At 41.1% G+C, this 22,849-nt stretch overlaps 3 protein-coding genes across 5 annotated transcripts in view; 1 reads left to right on the top strand and 2 right to left on the bottom strand.

Annotated features, from left to right (window-relative positions):
* The window catches only part of LOC133020600 (protein bicaudal C homolog 1-like), a 61,704-nt gene extending 57,788 nt beyond the window's left edge, over positions 1 to 3,916 (bottom strand). For both annotated transcript variants that reach the window (XM_061087221.1, XM_061087222.1), the window contains exon 1: positions 3,433 to 3,916. In XM_061087221.1, the coding sequence (XP_060943204.1) occupies positions 3,433 to 3,634 (202 nt within the window). In that variant the 5' untranslated portion in view covers positions 3,635 to 3,916. The remainder of the gene's footprint in view (positions 1 to 3,432) is intronic.
* A 2,757-nt stretch (positions 3,917 to 6,673) lies between these two features.
* On the bottom strand, positions 6,674 to 9,133 carry LOC133020429 (ubiquitin-conjugating enzyme E2 D4-like). 2 transcript variants are annotated; one of them, XM_061086987.1, is made up of 7 exons: positions 8,968 to 9,133; positions 8,393 to 8,456; positions 8,262 to 8,293; positions 7,875 to 7,952; positions 7,641 to 7,746; positions 7,131 to 7,224; positions 6,674 to 7,028 (listed from the first exon to the last, which is right to left on the bottom strand). In XM_061086987.1, the coding sequence occupies exons 1-7, from the start codon at positions 8,989 to 8,991 to the stop codon at positions 6,983 to 6,985; spliced, it is 444 nt and encodes a 147-aa protein (XP_060942970.1). In that variant the 5' UTR covers positions 8,992 to 9,133; the 3' UTR covers positions 6,674 to 6,982. The 2 variants fall into 2 exon arrangements, with proteins under 2 accessions (XP_060942970.1, XP_060942969.1); XM_061086986.1 differs by lacking the exon at positions 8,968 to 9,133 and adding an exon at positions 8,581 to 8,946.
* A 5,682-nt stretch (positions 9,134 to 14,815) lies between these two features.
* The window catches only part of rgs7a (regulator of G protein signaling 7a), a 43,835-nt gene continuing 35,801 nt past the window's right edge, over positions 14,816 to 22,849 (top strand). Inside the window, exons 1-2 of the mRNA XM_061087354.1 lie at positions 14,816 to 15,084; positions 16,052 to 16,173. Coding sequence (XP_060943337.1) covers positions 16,096 to 16,173 — 78 coding nt within the window. The 5' untranslated portion in view covers positions 14,816 to 15,084; positions 16,052 to 16,095. The remainder of the gene's footprint in view (positions 15,085 to 16,051; positions 16,174 to 22,849) is intronic.

Here is a 22,849-nt window from a genome sequence, read left to right as displayed (position 1 = left end):
TAAAGGACATCAGAATCTTCTGGCAATACCTCAAACACTTTAACAGTCTGTCTGTTGTACCAATCAGAACAAAATGCTGAGCCATATACACAAAATGATTGAATTAATAATCACACACTCCAATTTCCAAGCTATCTTTTATTTCAAATATTTAGAAAAGAGTTGTCTTCCCCCAGTCCTCCCCCAACTGAAAACCTTCCACAGGTACACAATGACATCTGCTGTTTCTGGTTCTCGTGCAATTTTATTATCACAATGCATTGACTCTATCTTCCAGAAATACAATATTCAATAAAAACTGTATTCATATGACACACAGCTTAACCGACCAGATACACCTGACACCACCTACTCAATGAACCTTTTTCATTATCGTGTCGACAAAAGGAAAACTGATACAATTATATTTAGCTCCTTGTGCTTCAGCCTCTGTCTACACCATGTTGTTATGTTTTGTTCCTGGACAAGTTTCTGAAACTAAAAAGTTAGCAGTGAGAGTAAAGGTCAGTTTTTATCAGCTCTGAACCGCAGCCAAATTAGAGCTGTTTTTGTCTCAAGAGGACCTGGAAACAGTCGTCCATGCTTTTATCACCTCTCTGCTGGATTACTATAAAACCTTGTAAATGTGGATTAATCCATTCCGCTTTTTCTGATCTACAAATGAAAATTCAACATGCAGCTGCCAGACTTTAAACTGGTACTACAAAGAGACCATATTGCTCCTGACGGGCAGGTTACTGGTTACCAGTGAAATACAGAACACTTTTTGTTAAAAAAGTCCTTTGTGGTTAGTTCCACAACACCTTAAAAAATGTTCCGATACCAAGGTGGTTCTCACAACAAAACAAGTCAAACTTCAAGACACATTTGTGTAAATCTTAATTTATTTACCCGTTTTTAATTGTTATTTATTGTTGTTGGTTTAATGCAAATCTCTTGTTTTTCTTACAGTTCAAATGCTTCATAGTTTAATTAATCATTTGATATTATTTGTGCAATTTATTGATTAAAGTGTTTATCGGGTCAGATTCTGTATTTCAAAAGAAACAAATCTTTCACAAAAAAATCTCGAATGAATGTGTGCGGAAGAAATGTGTTAAAATAAATATTGAGTCTTACTAGAAGAGTTCCAAGCGTCCGTCACAGCTTCTTTGATATGTAATATTCCTGGACTAGGTGCTCAGTGAACCGCGTGCAGACATATTACCTGGATCTATCAAATACATGTTAACTTACTGTTGTTTTGGATGTGATCGTAGTTTGATTTAACCTGTGGCTCTTTGCCGTGGGCTCAAGCACAATTAATTTTCCAGGACCAAAAAAAAGGCAGGGATACCGTCACGGACAATAAAACATTGTAAAAATATACTGAAGTTCCCATCAAATTATTCAATTATAGTCAGAACATGATGTACCGAGTCTAAATCTACATTATATCCAATCAAAACACAGCCAGATGTTATACAGCCCTGGCTGAACTGGATAAGACCAAAAAGGCAATTTTTCTATTTAGAATATTCGAGTTTAAACTTTCAGTCAAGGAACAAAAAACGAGAGGGGAATCTCTGATTCTTTCAAACAAATCCAGATGATAACTTATCCATTTGTGGTTATTAATACATCATATCTGCAAAGTCAACAGACGCCTCAACTGCGTAAAGTCTACTGAGAGACAACAACGCAACGTGTGATGCAACCAGACATCCTGGATTCTCCCCGAAGGCCTGAGCTCAAAGGTTAAAGCAGTTTCACAGTGGAGATAACTTTTTTTATTTTATTTAAACCTGAACCTACAACTGACCAGAAAGACCGGGACATGGTGGAACACAGCGGTAAGTCCTGTTCTGCATCTCAGCTGCAGCAACACGACCAGCATCAGCCATCATGTCACGAAGCAACAGTTGGGAAACAGGATGTTGGCAGATATACAAGAGCAAACTAACAAACTGTGAAGATCCTGTAAACTACATATATTAAACACAACGTTCAGGCACTTTCAGACGCCCTGTGTGTGACGTGGCGCGCGGCATGTCCGGGACACTCAGATTTAGGGCCGGCCTCTGGTTAAGTTGTTTTCCTGGAAGAGTTTGGGATGACATGGAGCTTTGAGGAATGTACTGAGGAGCGAGGCAGCAACCAGGACATTCTCAGGGGGAAATGTGTGTGTGCGTCTGTGTGTATAGGATAAAGGATAAACTTACATCAGGACCAGCTGCTCGCTGAGGATTTCCCAAAAGTTAGTCACAAACTTAAATACTGCGAACGAGCAGTTTACATGAAGTTTGTGTCTTCAAAGCTATACACATCAGAAATGTGGATTTAGTAAATGTTATGTTATAACTACAGGGCAAGTATGTCTGTTTCTCATAAGGTCATGTTTGGCTGCTTCCCGGCTCTGGCTTGTTGTCTTCCGGTGGACTTAATAAGGAATCCAGCCAACTTACCTAACGCTATAACAATATTCCATTCCATGTGATAAATGCCCAACACCTCCCGAGTTTCCAGGGACCTCAGGGGCCGGCCTTGGCTCTTTATGAGCCTGTCATCGTTTGTTTAACTGTTCACTGTCACGTCATTAGAGCTACAGATCACACACTAGATCAATTTAATCATGAAAAGAAAACATGCCGCAACGCAACACGTGCAGAGAGAGTCCACATGTGCTGTCGCGTGTAGCCTGCAACACAAAGGAACTTTCTGGTTTCGAGGTTTGAGGCAAAATGCATCGATGTCAGAAAGGAAAATGTACTTTTCTAATTAAATCTGTGGTTAATGTACTTATGATTATTTATCATGTTGACTTTCTGTTATTGTTTGAGTCCACTGGGGCGGTTGCATCAGTTGTGTCTCCATGCAAACTGTTTTGCAGATAAGTAAGTGAGCTGCAAGTTCAGGTCAATTTCAGTTTAGTCTACAAACAAATGGGCGCCATGGGAGTTTGCACAGCGACAGCTTGTGGCCGGGGCACGTTACTACCTCTGCATGCACACACCACGACTCACTGATGGTTGACCTGCTCTCATGTCTTTGACCTCCTCAACCTGCATGTCCAATGTTAAGCTTCACTCAGCCTGAACGATCATAAAAGTGTAAGTCCAGAAAAAAGTTTTTAAATGTTGTTTTTATTTTGTTTGTAGAAGGTGGTGACACTAATTGGAAGTCCTAAATTGACTTGCGTTAATTGGATTAATTGATTGGTTCCAGATAAGGCACGTGACATCCTGAAGTTCCCTGATCACGCTCCCGACTAATGCAACACATGGAGGTTGGTAGAAGTTGTAGTTGTGTTGTTTAAATGTTGCTTTATGTGTGAAACACAAACAAAGGAAAGTCAGAGGACATATATATATAAAAGGAAGGAAGTTTAAAAAACGTATTAAAAAGTGAGACTATTCCAGAAAACGAGCACATGTGTGGGTGTGTTTTCTTTACCTAACAACATGACCTCCAACTTCTTACGGTCCACCCGGAACCTCTCCTCGGTCCACTCCGGGTCGGGCAGCGGATGCGGTCCGCTCAGGTCCTCCTCGGAGCCGGGCAGAGGGGAGTCGGTGCTCCGCTCGCTGTTCGAGCCCTGGTCCGACTGCTGCTGCTGCAAGTATCCGCTGAGAGTGTCTGGGCACTGGGAAGCCATTGGTGCTGCGCCGCTGCTGCTGCTCCGGAGGCCACCGAGTCAAAGTTCAGTTCTCTCTGCAGCCAAAAGCGTCGAGCTTCGGTAAAAAGAAAAACTTTGGGGTTCTTAGTTTTCTCCCTCGTCACTCCGCGGCGCTGTGCGAGCTCATCGCAGCTCGGTCCAGTCCCGGTTCCTTTCTCCTCTGCAGTTTTCCTCAAGCCCCTTCGTTTCCCCCCATTGGTCTAAAAATAGGTCTGGAGGGTTTGAGTCCCTCCCGAAGTGAACGCAGCTCCGCACGGCTCAGTGCTGCACACACACCAACCAGCAGCACCTCCTCAGCAAAGTTTCACGTGTCATCCTACTGGGAGAAGAAAAAAAAAAAAAAAAGAGGAGGCAGGACTCCTCCCAGAACCAGCATCCACTACCTCCCCCCTGGGTTCCTGTGAAAGTCCCAAAACTTTAGCCACTGGATCCAATTTGTGCACTGCAAGACTTTTTATGTCTCGTTTATGGGAAAGCGTTGAGGGGTTATAGCCAATTAGAGCAAACAAAACCACAATTAGGATGAGTTTGAAATCACATTACAAGTCAATGTCATACCACTAGATTGTATAAATAAAGTAAACATGAACAACTGAGCAGGCCTGACTTGAAGATCTAGTTATATTTCTATATACGTCGTGGCTGGTGCTGGTAACACCCCATGCTTCCCATTTATTGGTTATAGAGGAAACACTACACACCCTGAGAGTGCTGAAAGGAAGTAATACAGGAAGGAGAAACCAAAACAACGTGGAGCAAGTCTGCAATAAGTTAAACAGACTCGAACTAAAAAAGAGAGGCCATAATCCTCCTAAAAACAAAGATGCTCTTGTAAAGTAAGAAAGAACCGAGAGGTCTGTGAATCCAGTAAAGTCTGCAGGTCCTTGTAGACATGTTCTTCTGGGCTTCTTCTCACGCTGTGTCCAGGAAATGACTGATGACAGTTCCCAGTGTTATATGACCTTGTTAAATGAGGTTTTCCATCTGATGAATTTACACGTCTTGTGTCTGTTGGTCCCTCTCCATGTTCGCAATAATATTTTCTCATCCCAGAACAGGCCAGGCCGTGTTGTTGGTGATATTTTGCCACCATCACTGTTAATCTTCATGTTCAAATAAACTAGTCAGGTGTGAGTCTCACTGGCAGCCTGGGCCCTTCTTTACAAAGCAGTAACCATAGAGCAGCAGGACCAGGTCTCCCTCTCGGTCCACTTCAACATTATACAATCCGGGATCAATGGTAGAAATTACCTGATAACTGGATTTCTTACTCTGAGAAAAACCATCAACCGAACTTTTAAAAACTGGGAATCGCTTTGACATTTGTGTCTTTAACCTTAATTTACAGTTTTTTCCACAAGAGTTTTGAAGAAATTCTTAAAGTTCAGAATTCAGATTTCATTATAAGGGCCAAATTATCTAGTTATGTGATGCTCCAGGTCACATTTGAGCCCCAGGATATAGACAACTCTTACACTGTCCTAATGAAACTGATATTAATTGGTATCGGGCTGTTTGCCAATAAGTCTAAAAGGTTAATTTAAGACATGTAAAAATCGAGAAATTCCCTTAGACCCCAGAGAGTTATGACAGGCTCCTCATTGTCTAAACTACACCAGTGGGAGTAGAGTCACATTTACTGTCATTACAGTCTAGTTGGACTTTTTGAGCAGCCTACCACATTTAAAAAAAATCCCGAATTTCACTTTGAAGTGTTTTGTACATCAAGTATTTCTCTTTGCTCAATTTAAAGTCTAAATCCTAAACTCACATGAAGTAATGGTTTTTCCCATGTGAGAAATCCTCAGCTGCAGCAGAGCTGAAGCTGTTGTTGACTGGAGCATCATGTTCTGTGGATGCTGGAGAGCAGAGTTCCACTTACACCCCCCCACGTACACCTGAGAGACTGAAGATGCTCTTCAATCCAACAGTTGTATCCTCCATCATGCTCGGCACCTCAAAGCAAGAATGTTCCCCACTTGCATTCCAGTCTCTCCGTGTTGAGTTTACATGTTCTTCCTGTGTCTGTTTGGATTTTCTCTGGGTATTTCCCTCCCAGCTTCCTCCAACAGGCCACAGACATGTAGATTGAGATGAGGTCAATCGTAGAATCGTGGTTGTGTGGATTTCTATCTGTCTCTACCTCTCGCCCAGTGGCAGCTGGCTCCAGATCCCCCTGCAACCCTCACAGGATTAACAGTACAGGTAATGGATGGATGGATCTTATCAGTATTATCACCATATAATATCTTACCCCTTTGCATATGCAGTGATTTTTACTCAGTTCATTTAACCGGCTTACTCAATACTTTTATAGTTTTTAATTTTGTGCCATTAGAGAACTTAACCAAGTGTGAAAACATCCAACTGTGCAATATTATCATATGCAATATAACTGAGTACACAAGCTTGACTGTTTTACTACCCTGTGTTTGATTCAATTTGTTGCTTGTTTTTTAATGTTTATTCATTAGAATGTATTGTACTTAATGTTATTGTATACTATGCAAGGACCATAGAGGCTTTGCATATGAATGAAATAACAGGTAATTTTACTTCTACTTGAGAGACACGAGTTGTCCTTGAGTACAATTTTCACAGCAATGTCCTCAATGCTGTTTTTCTACTGGTGGATTATTATTGCTGAAAAACTGTACAGTCATTGTGCTGCAGCCAGCAGAGGTGAGATAATTCCTGGCTTGATTTCAATGGACAGAACAGCTCTTCTCTTTTCATTACCAAAACAAGACCCTGTAATAGACACTATCCACATGAATCAATCACCATTAGGCAGATGGGCCTGGATTGGATGTAATGCAAATATGAAAATTCAGTTGTCAAGGACAAAAAGGGCCTTATGTAAAAAGGCTTGGGAAGTAAAACGTAAAGACTCCCCCCTAGTGGTCATATGACTAATAAACACATCTCGTTTCTTTATATTACAATGCACACATTTTATGATGATAAATAAAAATATAATGTTTTATGTGTCACAAAAAAAACAACCCTCAAAGGTAATTCAATTTCGATTAATGCTTTTAATGCAAAACAATGCAAAATAAATTCAGTACAGGTTTGTACAATATACAGTAAATATTTTAAAAGAAAAATACAATCCGGGTATCTCGCCACTGCTAATAATAATAATGCCAATTTAAGGGGAAAAATAAACAGTAAAAACAGTTGAGTCAAGTAAAATCTGAGTAGAGAAAGTGCTTCAAGCGTATAAAACACCTCAGCTAGAACCAGTGTGGATGAGCATTTCGAACAGTACTGTCATATTACGAGGTGTTCCGGGATGCTTTGTTGTTGTAGAGATACGTTCCTTCACATTGCATACTTATGGGTCCATTCCCTGGCTAGTTTGTTGTACCTAGAAAAGAAAAAAGGACATCAGAATGGACCTTAAAAGATAAAGTGAATGTTTTTAAGTTTTCACCACAAGTCAACCTCTTCAGGCAGCTTTCATACTTGCCTTGGTCTGTCCGATTTGTAGGTGTGTGCAATGTCAGGGACTAATGGATCATCTGGATTTGGGTCACATAGCAAAGAGCATATGGATAGTAAAACTGGAAAAGGACACAAAAAAAGAAGAGTTAACATGACTTTTCAATTTATGAGCTCAATCTCCACAAACCAATATAAATATAAAAGGACAAGCTTTGATTTCAAGCACCAATCATATCAAAAATGCTGTTGGTTCAGGTCCTTGAAACCTTCAAATTCTTCAAAAATGTAACAAGAACAAAGTGTTCGCAAATCCTGTGTTTCAAGCTGCTGAGCATCATGGCTTTACAGCAGAGGGATGGTGCAACCAAACAGGTTTCACTGCCTCACTTGTCTGCTGTGATGTCAAAACATTCTTTGACACTCTCCCACATATTCACTCAAATTTGGTTGAAAAATTTAAAACCCTTGTTAAATTAAATTGTACAACCCAGATCACACCAAGTGCCGCTGTAATGGTCTCTACTGGTTTTGTTACCTTTTGACACTGTCAGCGCAGGTGACCACTGGGACCTCAGGATGTCCAGGCAGATGCTACCATTGCTGTTTATGTTTGGGTGATAGATTTTCGTTGTAAAGGAAATCTGTGGAGAAAACAAACCCTCAAATAAAACTGAAAAATTTCATTTAAATGCAAATCTGCATCTTTAAAATGAATAGTTACAATAATCTGTATTTTTGGGATACGAGTGTTAAAGAGAAATATTCCTACCTTTGGTGGTTTAAAGGGATAGTCAGTGGGGAAATGGACAGACAGGAAGAACACTCCTCCATGATATGGGCTGTCATTCTGAAAAACAAGAGGATTAGAGAAAAATGTTAAATAAAAGGTTGGATCCTGAATGAGATAATAACCACCTCCAGGTAGAGAGGAAACAAAAGATGCTTAAATGAAGATATTATGGTATTTTTTCCCTGTAATGCTATGGGCTGCAGTGAGGAACACTGGGATAGAGGTTGCTAGTATGTGTGTGTGCGTGCTCCCCCACACCAGAAAAAAAAAGTAAAGTCAACAAAAAAAAACACTATTGTCTAAAGATCCAGAAGCAGCTTGGCAAAAAACACAAATATCCAGAAACCATATCGAGAAAAATCTCACCGGTCCTGTGATGGTGGCTTGCCAGTGAAACACTAGAAGAAACCAAACGGGTAAAGGAAGAGTCATTGGGGATCTTTACACAATATTAACACATATAAATACACATCTTTATTGTATTTTCGGTCACGTACTGTCCTCTCCTACAGGTCCAGCCGAGCACGAAGCCGGAGGATCCCTCTGTAAGTCATTCAACTCCTGTGGGGGAAGGAGACACACAAAAAAAACACACAACATCATTGTTTCACAGCCTCCGCCCAACAATGTACAGCCTTTAAACTTTAAACTATTTAATGACGGCGGACCAACGGAGCTGACCGACCTTTAATAACAACCTCTGACACCGAGAAGACATCGAGCACGGCGCAGGAACACAGCTACAACTCAAGAGACAAAAACACAACCGCACAGCTCGCCTTGCTAGGCCGTCCTTAGCAGGAAGTTAGCTACATCGACTTTTAACCGCTTTAATGTCGTGTCACCGCCACGAAGGCTCGAATCCCCAGTGAAATCCAGGGGCGAGGGAATCGCGATTGAGCCTTTAGAAAACCGGGGAGAAGACGCGGGGGTGGACGACGACGAGGCGGCACTGGGGCTAGCGGCTAGCGGAGCGAGGCTACGAGGCGGCCGGGGAGAGGCTAACGAGCTGGGGCGACGTTTCCGTGTCGCGGCGACCTTTTCAGGAGCATCAGACAAACTGCAGCCTCACCTTCTGTATTCTCTTCAGGGCCATGGCGGCTCGCTGGGGACGGTCGGGTGGAACTGTGACAGCTGTCAGCTACGACTGCGAGGGCGACTCGGGGCTTATTTGTTTTGACAAACTGATTATTTCTTTTGTTTCCGCGTTTTTGTTTGACGACGAAGAATGCGCCAGTGCATTGTGGGAGTCTGAGTTTCAGGGTGAGGTGCAGGATCGAATCACTCCGTGGCAGCTGTTGGGACGTAGAGAGGCTCTTCCGGTGTCAAACGAATCTGCCACTGATGTGTAGAGGCAGCTTTCTTTTAAACAGTGGCAGGTCGTGGGCTCACAGTGTAGGCAGATGACTTTGACGTCATAATGTTTGATGCCAGCTGCCTTGGTTGTCTCACTGTTTAAAAGGAGCTGCCTTTTGTACTTAAATGTATGGAGGAAGCTGCCTTTAGTGTTGAATTGAGCAATATTGATACAGGCTGATCAAATAAAGTGAAATGTACTGATATTGAAGCAAACTGTTATTTATCAGAATCAGAATTAATTTATTTGCCAAGTATATTTGCACATACAGGAAATTTCCTTGATGTGGTTGGTGCACTGTAAATAAAACTTACACACAAAATGGACCTTAAACAACAATATACACACTAAGACACCTTTCCTGGACAACCATTCATTTCAAGTGCATCTTCACCAAGGTTACAGGGAGTACCACTTGTAAAGATAAAAAAAAAAAATATTGCTTTTGATGACAGATAGACATTCAAAATGTGTCGCTAATTGCCTTTATTTTATTATTTATGAGTAATTTGTGCAAACGCGGATCATAAGTACTAAATTATAGCATTGTCTATTGTAATGGTTTTCCCAAAAAATATTATTATGTTACTTGTTCTGTGTTGCTGTTGGAGTCTGAAGTATGGCACAGGGACATCTTATAAAATAATTAACATGGCATGGGCCCATAAAATGCTTAAAACATCTTATCACAGTTTGAATAAACAAACCCCCCAAAACATATTTTTCAGATGAAAACCATTAACTCTGTATATTTAGTAGAGAATGTTTTTATTTGGGAATTCAGCCGTATTTAAATACAGTTCACATGAGCACAGAAAGCTGAAGTAGTTGCCCTCAAACCGGGGGGCAGAAGTGGCAGCTGCCTCCAAACAGTGTGGCAGTTGCCTTTCCATATCGGTGGCGTTTTCTATTGCCACCGGAAGTGCCTCTACGAGCTGCCGCTGTCTCCCCTGGTTGTCTCCCCTATGGTCTCCCGAGCCTCTTAAAGGGACCGTTCACCCGAAATACCTGATCAAAGGCTGGTTGTTCAATTTAGTAAGTTCGCTAGAAACACTACTAACACTAACACTAACACTCTACTACTACTACTACTAATTATAATAAAGCATGTTAATAAAAGCCATTTACTAATTTCATATACAAGCCTTAAGGTATATATTTTGGTGAATGGTCCCTTTAAGCGGCTCGACTGAAAACTCAGAGTCCCATAATAAAATATAATATAACAGTACTCATCTAAACAATGTTACAAAATGCCCTAAAAAATAACATGGGAATAAAACGACACAGAGCAAACCAAGACAAAACAACCAAAATAAGAAAGATAACATAAAAGAAGATATTACAAACAAACAACATGCATTTCCTATAAGACTATGTTTTAAGAAATTATTGAATAACTGTTAAAGTGCTGTGAAGTCTTATCTCCCCAGGCAAAGAGATTCAGAGCCTCCGGGCTTGACTTAATGGATAGTGCAGGCCTCAGGTTTATTTCAATCATATTATTCTTCAATGTAAATGTCAGTCACATTACATATAAATTATTCACCCCTTATTGACATATTGCAGCTGGGAATGACAGCTGACTCAGACACCTTTTCTGCAAAGCTGTTACATTTTTAGTATTCAAATAAATCATACTTGACAAGGATACATTCAAATTAAGGCTTATCTTTCCCTAGACATGTGATTGTCTATTAGCCTCTTTTTATTGCATTTACAGCTTTAGAATCAGTGGCGCTCTGATGAATGAGCTGCACTCAGGGTCCTGTTGTGACTGATGACTGACCTTTCAGGAACATATGGTATTTGAACTGGACAGATGTGACTATGATGTAAGCTTCACTAATGAGTTGGTGATATCTTGGCGCTTTGCTTATTCAAAAGATACAGTGAAAACAGTCAGAAGAGATTGTAAATAAAACTGCCTACCATAAATCAACCAGCTGTTTAATGGCTTTAACAATTTTAATGGTGCAAAACATACAGGTGGAAATTATTTATTACATAAAAGTATCCAAATGTTTTTAAAACAAGAGAGAGCAGAATTCATGTTTAAACAACAAATACAGAAGACCAAAAGATATACAAGATATATTTTAAAACATGTTTTATGTTTTTGTTAGATGTCAGCAATAGAGTTTATGTCAAATGTGTTTTGTAAAAAGGTTATCTACAATAAGTTGTAGCCTCAGCCTTTTTGGTTTGAAAAAATCTTTAAAAACTATAAACATTCTTTTCAACTGTGACATTTCAAAGAAATTCAAATGACATATGGAATACCTTGACCTAATGCTGCTTTGTGGAAAAGGTTATTTCTGTGGTTGGAAGTGTCCTCATGTGCAGAGGGGAGCAGTTTGATTGGTCAGGGTGAGGCAAGACAGATGGATGGCATCACCATGAGCATGAAATATTTATATAAAAAAACAAGGCGAGGCAAGTTTATTTGTATTAAACCTTTTTAACACAGAAACTGAAACAACATTAAAAAAAAAATCCTTTATTTAACCAGCTAAAAGTCTCAATTAGATTGAAATCTCTTTTAAGAGAGACGTGGTGAGAGGCCAACAAAACATTGTTACAACATCAATAAAACACAAAACAAAGAGACAACTACAGCTCTCATACACAACACAATCCCAATAGCAATTTAAAGGATTTCCATATGTGAGCATAACAGCTGTTTTCTCGATTCTTTAATCGATTTAAATTCCCTCATTGTAACCAGGTCTGGCAAGTTTCTATTTCAGTTTATTGAAGGGAAGAGAGGCAGCATGGTTAAAATGTTTTTTTTTTTTTTTTTTGTATTGTGAGAGCACAGCACGTTTTCATATTGGCTTTTACACATGTATTGTATGTACATACAAGGAGGAACCAACCCATGGAGATACATGTATCGACAGAGAATAATATAATTCAACATATATTATTGTACAGTATAACAGTGCATTACAAGAGTAATGCATAGGGGCGGATGTATACTTAATAGAATATACTCAACCAAAGACAAAGGATATATTTATATTTAATTTATCTTTCAAAGTAATTGAGTTGAGGTAAAGTACATGATGGGTAAATGGGGGCTGGTTCCGTCTGTGAGCAGCAGAGTCGCTCAGTGTAATGTGCTGTTTGATTTTTGCCTGAGGCCCTTTTAGCTGAATGCTTCCTGAAGAACTGAGGGTTCCGTTGGGATTATTCTTAAAATACTTGCAACATGTATTCAATTAGCCCTTAAGGAATTTATACACTTCCTATGTTACTCTATAACTAACTGGAATGATAACAAAATGTCCGAATGGTTCCTCGAGTAGCATCTTGAATTGGTCAAGATGCTTGAGTGGATTGTTTCTGAAAATCAAACAAGCAACCATTGTTTAAATTGAATCTGTTGACAAAACCGAGACTGAGTTTTTCTTCACCTCCTGTAGAAATTCATCTTAATTGTTGCGATGTTTGGATCATAATGGACAGATGCCACGACTGCTTTGACACAGCTGCCGGAGCTCATATCTGAATCCGTTATAACACCAACGTTTAATTCTCTCTGTAGTCTCTTAATGCATTTACATCCATGAAGCGACTTTAGAGTAGTTGGCGGGATTACGGGATTTAGATTAAAAGTAGCATAATTAATCTGATTCATGAAAAGATTCATGATGGAAAATGTTAACAACATGACCCCTGACTTCAGCGCAGCCATCAGACAAATGTAGTAGACAATCAAACCTCAATGTCCAATCTATTTATAAGTGTTTTGTAGTCAGTGGTTTAAAAGGCTGCATTCATTTCTTGCAGCACAGTCGGATGTTTTTGCTGAATCATTAAGACATAAGTAATTTAATACATTAAATAGTGCTCTCCGATGCCATTTTCAGATAAGATCAATTTATGTTAAAGTTGTTGACCTGAAAATTTGATTTTCCTTAATTATTGCCCAATATACGTAGGATTTAAGTATTTTATGTTGCTTTCTTTTGTATTGCTTGTTTTTGAGAAGGCAATAAGTGACAGCCTGATCAAAGTGACCCATTTGCAGCAGATCCTGCTTAAAATAGACACACAAGCAAAACATAGAAGATAATGCAAAGAGAGAATGAAATATGGACATCATCTGACTCAGTATCCAACGCTGTGACATCAGTTACCAACTCTAATATCCAGGATTGTATGTTTCTGATGTTGCAGCTCACTGTGAAACCGAGTGGACTCGATTGTTAGATCCATCTTGCAGAGAGCTTCAGTCCTGAGAGAGAGCCACAGGGTTGATAAGAAGGACAGGAGGGAAAAAAACATAAAGACACGGACGGCATCTACAGAGGGAGGAAGGGCACATCTGTCATCTTTCACGCCTGGACTGCTGCATATCTCAAAACCACAGATTGCAAGCGAATTAAGAGGTTTTCTGTTTATTCATTTATCGCTGCAGAGCTGGATGCTCCGCCGCTGATTCACAGAAACTCATAGATGATTTATAACAGTTTCTTACATTTGAAGTCAGTGTCTGATACAGTTTTATGGAACTTCCTGTAAAATATAAATGCAGAATTTGACTTGAATATGTTCTCTTATACAAGTAAAAGAGGAATTTTCACCCAATCGTTTTTTTTTGTAGAATAAAAAGAATAGAATTTATAATTTGTTGTAGTGTATGCATAAGTATAGGATCTACTTTAGACTATGGACCTATACTTGAGGAAATGTACTCGTAGTTACTTTCCACTACTGATTTAATCCAATTTACCAAATTAAGACGAGACAATATCCCATAACATTCAAATACAACAATAGTGCAGTGTTATAGCTCCGTTTTCTCATTAAGCGGTTGTAGTGAGTAAGTATATTTATTTTATAAAGCACCTTTGAAATCCAAAGTAACAAGTTGCTTTACAAAACAAACAGTAAGAGAAAGACTGTAAATAACAGAGTTAAACACAAACAACAGAAGAATAAAACACGACACAGAGGGCAAGCAGAAACAATAAGGAACCATGAGGACTGGACCAAGTTTAAATATTTACCAAATAGGTGAGTTTTTAACAGTCTCTTAAAGTTGTTGACGGTTTCCGCATTTACTGAGGGAAGACGTTTCCAGAGGGTGGGAGCCATGACAGAAAATCCCCAGGGTTAATTATAAATCTGGATTGAGGGATGGCCAGAAGTCCTTGGTTGGTCGACCACAAAGATCTCACCGAAACGGGGGACAAAATAATTTAGAAATATGATTTGGGGCCATGCACCCTGCATGTGTAGTGCTTTATATGTAATTATAATAATTCTAAAATCAATTATACAGTGTATGGGTAACCATGAAGACAGACAAGACAGTTTCTCCTCCAGGTGCATAAATAATTAAATATGAAATATGCAGCATGCAGCTTTGACTGCAAGATTGGCATTTGTTCAAATATTAATAACCTGCTAGTCTCTCCCTATCACGGACCAGCTTCTCCAGAAGCAGCACGTTTATCTCTTCAGCAGCATAGCAGCACAATTTGAGAGAAATGCTGTTTGTCTCCCAAAACGCGTTGTAATTTATTCCTCGCACGCAATTGGTCGTGGATCGATGCGCGTTCACGACGCTCGGAGGTGGCGAGCCCGTGCCTCGGTATACGGCATCGTTTGGAGGGAGAGAGGGGAGAGGAGAGAAAGAGAGAGCGAGACGGAGAGGGCTGCCACACCGAGTGTCCACCGAGTGTCTGTCTCCTCCTCGCGTTGCCAGTGAACAGTCCTCGCATTCCTATGTCTGCCAGTTGACACCGCGAACCAGAAGGGACGGGCTTCCACCGCTGCACGGATTCAGGAGTCCTATAGCGGGGCTGCGCGTTTTTTCAGGTAAGCCCTTCTCCTCCTTCTCTCTCTCCTCTTATCCGCCTCTCCTCCTCTTATCTCTCTCTCTTCTCCTCCTCCTCCTCCTCCTCCTCCTCCTCCTCCTCCTCCTCTGTGTTGTGTGATCCGTGCATCTATTCGTCTTTGAAGCTGAATAACGGATCCAACGGGCGCGGGCGTGTTTTCTTGTGTGCGTGCAGTCGCTGTCCAAGGTGCTGAAGCGGCCAGCGGCTCGTGGTAAGAAACCTCAGCTCAGTGTTTATACAGAGAAACGGCCTCGTGTTCGGAGCAGGTTACATGACTTCGCTGTTTGCATGCTACGGGCTATTCGGTGTTGCAGACTCCCAAGGATGTCGTGTGGGAGGAAATCATCGAGGAGCTGCAACGTGCATGTGCGATGTCCGCTGCGATCGTGCGTGTTTTGGCTCACGGTGCAGGCTGTAAGCGAGTAGATGGAGCTGAGCTGCATTGTAGAGCCTCCTCCAGGGTCGGTGTTTTTGTTTTACTGCATTTGCCGCTGGCTGACAGGGTCCGGGGCTTCACCTTGTCCTGTTCTTCTCAATCTTAACGTGCGTCTGCAGTAGGAGGAGACGATGGAGCGCACCGATGTCAACAAACAGAAATAAGGACGGGTTCAGACAGTTTTTTCGCGCACAATGAATGCAACCGAAAAAAAGAGTGATGGCACTCCTGTATTTCACCCATCACTGCTTTTCAGTTTAAACTTTTCCCCTGTGCAAAAATCAGCTTCCTTTCTTTTCAAATAAATGTCCTTGTGAAGACCTTGTGAGATGAGCACAGGTGTAGCCAAATATCAGATCTGCGCACCTGTTCCATGTGGAAATGTCAAATATGTTGAGAGGTGATCCAGGCCACGCAAGCTATGTAAATTGTTCCCCTTCTTGGCAAGGTAAGGGCAACGTTCAAGCTCTGTTGTTCTTCTGACGGACCAAAATATCCATTCTGTCCACAGCAGGAGCACCTGACATTTCCTGTGGCAGATTTACTCACTGGATCATGGCACAGACCAACAGTGGTGGGCAGGGGACCAATGGGGTGGCGGATGAGTCCCCCAACATGATAGTGTACAGAAAGGTAAGGCTGCTGCTATTTTTAGCCTGCACGTGCATGTGTGTGTTTGTGAGTGTGTCTCTGTTGTACCTGTTTACTTGATGACGAACAGTGCAATGGAAATTGCCAATACGAATGCCGAGACTTTGTTCCTGTGCCGTTGTTGATTTAAGGGTGTCATTTCAGCTTGTTGAGGGCATGGAGAGAACATGCAATTTTAATTTCACATCATACATGACATGCAATGTTGATTCCAAGCTTGGATACACACATAAATAAACACCCACATTTCCCAGTTAAACCATCAGCTTTTATCGCTAACAAGTCGGAGGATGGATTTTTATCTGACTGACATTAATGGAGCTGAAAGGAAGCCAAAGGCTTTTTGAGCATCCACCCAGTTCCACTGGTGTATCTCTTCACTGTTAAATCTGTTCCTGTATTAGAGAATGAGAGGGAGGGTGGGATGTGAAATGGCCCGATGTTGAGACACCTTAATCCAGTACCGCTTTAAACATCAAATGGATTAATGAAATTATAATCCGCAGGGAAAATAGCACTTGTTTACTTTGTGGCTCGAGGTCCAGTTCAAGAAACTCTAACACATTTCTGGTGGAATATAGATGTGTGAGGGTACTTCTGATGTTGTCTTGTCCCAGGATAAAAACAGCAAACTTTAGGATTAACCTCAAATAGGCCATTTAGAAAATTGCTTTTGCTACAACAAGGTTTCTGTTCCCTGGTGGCACATCAGCTATTGTCTAAGAGTTAAGGTTTTTCTTTCTGATCCTTTTTAGTAGAAACCATATGGTATGTTCATTTCTTGCATGTGAAATCTTGTGCATAATTCACTTAAACTAAGCATCATTACACAATAAATAAATGAGGCTGCGGTTTCTAGTTTGGTGTCCTGGGAATGTATTAAACATTTAAATTATCTCCCCAACAGCTGTATGTCTGTGGACAGGACGAGTCCTGATGGGCAGTGTAAATGTTTGGCTTCAGACTACGATGCACCAATGAAGAGGTCATTTTCGCGTCCTACTTGTTAACGACTCAAGCATTGAGTGAATTTCCTCATTTCTTTCTTTTTCACCTATCGGCAAATGCACCTATTCCATCACCGACTGCTTCTGCACACCGGGAAGAGGATACGCTTAGCATGATAATATAGATTGACGGTCCTTTATAGCCCTCACAGCGTGTTAGGTAATAATACTGCCAGTATGGGACAAGATTTGCTGGAAGTGTTGCTATGCTTCTAGGAGGAAGGGGTGCTTTGCAATTTTTTTCACCAGAGACACAATTTTCTGCATTTTCCCAAAGTACAACAACAGGCTTGTGAAGTAGATTGTTCATAAAGTCGGCCAAATATTAAAGATAACGGAGATGGATGAGTGAATCCTGTTTTGTTTTTCTATTAAGTTTTACTTGTGGAGACGGTGGAGGAAATCTCTTATTGAATTTCATTTTAAACACGGACCAGTAGGAAATTTACGAGGGCCTTTAAAACTAGTTGCATCCTGTATAAGAGCATCAAGTATTGACTTGAGGTCTTTGCTATTCAATTACATGCTACTTCTCTTTCTTTCTCCTTCTATTGATTTGAAAGTCCTGCTTTTTCGATCATGCCATTAAGGATCTGCTGAAGAGGATATGCAAACAGGAAAACCACCAGGGTATGTGTATATTAATTCAGAGCTAGAAAGAGGCAAGCATCATTTGAGATTAAAGTAACTGCTGTGGTAAAATGCTCGGCCTGATTAATATCTCAGTCATTAAACTTCCTTCTCTACTCCCAACTTGACCACAGCTTGGCTCTGTAAACTGATAAACTCTGTAAACTCATCCAGATACAATGAAGAGTGAAAGAACACAGTGAGAGCATTGAGGATGAAATTGCGTTTCTGGAGTGGCTTTAACTCAAAGAGCACCGTCTCCAGACATGTGGATGCGGTCGGGGTTGAGCGGGTGCCTCAAATGCTATTCAGATGGAGATGACTTGGCAGAGGTGTTGCAACCCACACTGACTGGGCCACACGGAGATGGAGCCGGATTCTCAAGTGGAAAACCTGCTTTAATGTTGTGCTCTGCTGCTCAAACCCTCTCACAACAGTAACTATACAGAGGAAGTGTTTTATAAAATGATTATATATTAAGCAGGCGGCTGCTTCTACCTGACAACGGGCTGATGTATAGGAGTAGAAGGATTATGTAAGATCAGCAGAGGGAGTTTTATAGTGCAGGACAGCAGATCATGCTTTGATAGTCTTTCTACTGGGAATTTCCTTTCACTTCTCTCAATGTTTCCTACTCTCTGGTCCATCTACCCCTCCACTCTCGTCATTATGGTCTAATGAAAATGGTTGGCTGAGCAGAGGTGTTGACCCGCTTGCTGTGGAGATGTTTGCAGAGACGCACACACACACATGCCTTGATGAATGCATAATACAGTTATATCAAAAATCTAAATGCACAAAGCACAAACTCACACACAAACAAAGATTGTGAGTAACTGAATTACGTGCAGCAATCGATCTTGACCCGGAAATTTTCATTACTCACCCAATGGATCCGAAGAAGATGCTAACATGTAATGTGTCAGAACTGCTTCAGTTCATCGTGAAATCCCAATTAAACATTCATCGTTCAAAGGATAATCATATAAGAGTCTTCTTGATGTCTCGCTGCTCATCCATTAACCAGGATTATATCATCAAGTGTACCTGTGTGTATGTGTGTGTGTGTGTTTTTTTTTCAAGCCCGCTCACATGTGTGCACCATGAATAATGCCGCGATGCATGTGCGAGCGTGTGTGTGTGTGTGCTGTATGTAGGGCGAACGTTGCTCAGAGAGAGTCCTGAATTTTTTATGCGAGCCTAAAACAGCTCCAGCGAAGTTCACAGCTACTCAGCGAGGGGGGGGGGGGACATCTTCATTCACCCGCCGACGCTTTGTGTGCGCTTGTGATCTTTCTCGTTTAGTTAAAACGTATGAAAAAGAATAATAATAATGATCATATTTCAGGTGGAAGGCAAGACAAAGTGAAATATTGATCTTTTCTCTATGTGGCATCACCCTCAGAATGTGAGGGTCTGTATTACTCACCAGTTTCCTACAACTTTGCTCAGTTAGTAAGAAAAGAATGTAAGTCGAGCACCGTGGCTGCAGACACCGCCAACTGTCTCCCCACTGAAATCCTGTCATGTACCAGACTTCCACCTTTACTCCCTCGTGTAGTTTTATATCTTTGACACAGTTCCTCTTAGAAATGGAACAGGAGGAGACTGTGAAAAATTTTCAGATGCATCTCACACCACATCGAATTATCCGAGATTTAGTGAAAACAAGAACGTTCATCGGAGGAAGTGATTTGCCTTTTTGTTGGAGTATTTGAGGAATATTTGCAGTTGATTCCAGATTAGCCCAACAGCAATTGCAGATAGTTTCTAGAAAGATAACAATTCAAGACTCCATTTAGGATAAAATAAATAAATAAATGAAGATCACCTTTTTGCATCTTAACAGCAGGAGCCTGATCTTCCTCTGTGGTGTCGTATCTGACAGCCCACTCTTATTTACATCTGAGCTGCCAACGTGCATCCAGCAATTGTTCTTCCAATCTCTGTCTCTTTAATCCTATACTCTATACTTATTGTTGTTCCGTTCTGTGATTTTTTCCCTTCCGAGTAAATCTATCAAGCATTTATTGTTGTCTTCAGCCGATGTGGGGGAGGACTGTTTTCCATTCCGGTGTTCAGATGGATGTCAGTACCCTGCGTCTTTGAAGTAACTGGTCCCCTGTTGAAACTTGGTGTTTGCTGCAGCTGACGATGATTCACAATGTGTGCGTCTGCAGTTCTCATTTTTCATGTACATGTCACCACTTGGCACTTTAAGTCTGAAGCTATTAAGGCCAAACAGTGGCAGATAATGGAATATAACACCTCACTTAAATTATGATATCCCTTCATGTTGATGTTTGACCTGCAGCTGACAGTAGACAGATTTCGCATTTTGTGTATTCATGTACTTTACTGATCATAACGCTCTTTATGTTTTCGGCTTCAGGGAGCTCTGTCCTTCACACTTCTCAAAGAGGTGTTGATGCACTGTGCGATTTAAAACATTCCTCCTCTCTGTGACTCACTAATGAACAAACAGAAATAACAAACAGGGCAAAGGTATTAAAGCAGGCTATTGATTTGCCAGCTGATTAAGTGGTTGTGTAAAAGAGATCATTTCACTTGAACACGATTTTCCCCTGTCCTCCGCATCACTGCAACACCGCAGTAATACAGTGTTATTAGACGATGCAGGGATGCATTAATACGCAGAGTTTTGTTTTACATTGCGAGAAATTCAGTGGAGACCATCTCCCAACCATCCTGCGTGATTCAAGAGTCGTTTAGGAGAAGCAACGGAATACATTTTCTACTTTTTCTGAGGTAAGAGTCATATTAGGGTTCTCGTGCTGCCTGTCTCCCCCAATCTGCAATCAGAGGATCAGTAAGACCGGGGGAAAGAGGGAGAGTAGGGTGAGAGAAGGGTGAGGTGGAATGATCTATAATTGCCAGATCAGAGAGAAGTGTGTGAAGTACGGCACTCCAATGTCAGCTTGCCAGCCGGGTGATTTTCTCCCACAGCGTCTGAAAACATACATGTTCTCTCTTTTATTCTCTGCAAACACTGAGAGGAAAAGTGCGGTTGTTTGGCAGACACGGTCGGATGGAAAATGGCATTTATGGCTTTGTTGTAATCCATTTTGCTTGGATTTTCTGACGTCAATACCTCAACGCCAATTAGAGCTGCTGGCATCTCTGACACATGCGACAGTCAATATTACTCCGGGATTCTTCTGGTATCCCGTCATACGCCTGGGGGGGGGGGGGTGGGCTCAGATAATCCATCCGGTCATGCTGCACCTGGTCACAATGCAATTTAAATTTATATATATATATATATACATTGCACAAATGCCACAAATGACTTGAGGCTCTCTTGATAAAACCAATTTGAGAGCGCACAGAGAGCCGTCTATGTGGGTAGTTCAGTCTCCTCAGTCCTACTTTTAGTCTTCAAAGAGAGAAAGTGAAAAGATAGAACAAACAGTCAGGGAGAATACACGCAGTAGGTGGTACTACGATGTTAGAGGCAAGTGATCACTGTATCTGTTTCTACATCTAAACACGCATTGTTTTCATTGGTTCTGTGTTTGGTAGCTTAACAGTTGGTGAACATTAGTGCTTATTGAACTTAAATACTGAAACTTGTTTTGGCGATATAAACTACGTTGGGCTGAGAGCCAGGTCTGTTAAAGTGACACTCTGCCACCCTTTGCAAACCATTACTTCCATAGAGGCACTATTTATTGGGAGTGGGTGTCTGGGAGGGTTATGTTTCTTCCAGAATGTGATAAAATATCCAACTTTGGCACCCTCCTGTGACAAAATCACAAAATGACACTGTGACACACAGAAATCTCTTTTATCTCTTATCATGTTGAGGGTCATGGGAGGGGGGGACTCCACACAGTGAGACCCACCTTGCCATGAGGGCACCATGCAAACCACCATATTTGAAGTATCTGTTACATGTTCACTGTCGGAGTTAATCTGTTTATTATAGGGAAAAAAAATGTTCAAAGATATAATTGTGTGATTTGAACAAATGGAATACAGTGTGATATATATGAGGTTGGAGGTGTTGATAGGAGGATTGTCTCACCTTCAGACAGAGCCAGGCTTGCTTCTCCTTCCTTTCTTTATGTTAATCTACGGTAACTGTCTCCTGACTCTGGCTTCATATATTGAACAGAGACAAATGCGATATTAATATTCTTATCTGCTATCAACAATTTCCTTAAGGTATAATAATTTCATGCAAACTTGCTGAAGTTGAGCAGAATCAGAATCAGATCCTGGATTTCCAGTATCAGATGTGTACATGAATGTTGTTTGTTTTTCAGGAGCAGAGCTTGTTATCGCACATTATTTGCATATTTTAGATTTGAAAAAAAGCTGAAATTGTATTTTGTGTAAAAAAATGTAGTTAAACGTATAAATGAATGGTAATTATACAAAATTGGACTTCAGTGGATTCGGGCTGCTCTGTGAAGACAGTTAAAAAATAATACTTCAGCCCGTCCTGCTCTAAGCTCTCTCTCTTCTTTATACGTCTGCCAAGTCTTTGGTCCTGTCTGTTTGGGTTACATAAGGGTCTGAGGAGGAGCATTAAAGATAGAAGCTGACTCAGGCCTCGCATCCGTCTGGTCACTTAACTGCAGCTCAGCATTTAGCCAAAGACTCCGGGACAAACTGTGGCGGCAGTTGTGAACGAGTCCTCCTTCGTCTCCGGTGTGATGGTCTCATTAAGGACAGAGATGCTCAGTAAGGGAAACCGGCAGCGTGACAGATTGAGCTCTCTGCCATGTTTCTCCATGTCCACTACACGCTGGTTAACATCTACATGTGTTAATTTTCTCCTTGTCTATGTCTCTGTCCCGCCTCTCCCCCAGCCTCCAACTCCACATACCCCATCTGCATTTCATGTCCATGCCGTCTCATCAAGTTTGCCTCCTTGTCTCTCGTCTTGGCACGTGAGAAATGTTGTCTTTCGCAATTGCATACCTTTCAAATACCATAACTTTGAGTTATATTTAGCTCACAGCACCATTTTCATACAAGAGGGCGCTACAGGG

The sequence above is a fragment of the Limanda limanda genome, chromosome 15 (genome assembly GCF_963576545.1).
Source record: "Limanda limanda chromosome 15, fLimLim1.1, whole genome shotgun sequence".
In the NCBI taxonomy this organism is placed as follows: Eukaryota; Metazoa; Chordata; class Actinopteri; order Pleuronectiformes; family Pleuronectidae; genus Limanda; species Limanda limanda.
This window is presented reverse-complemented; position numbering and strand designations above follow the sequence as displayed.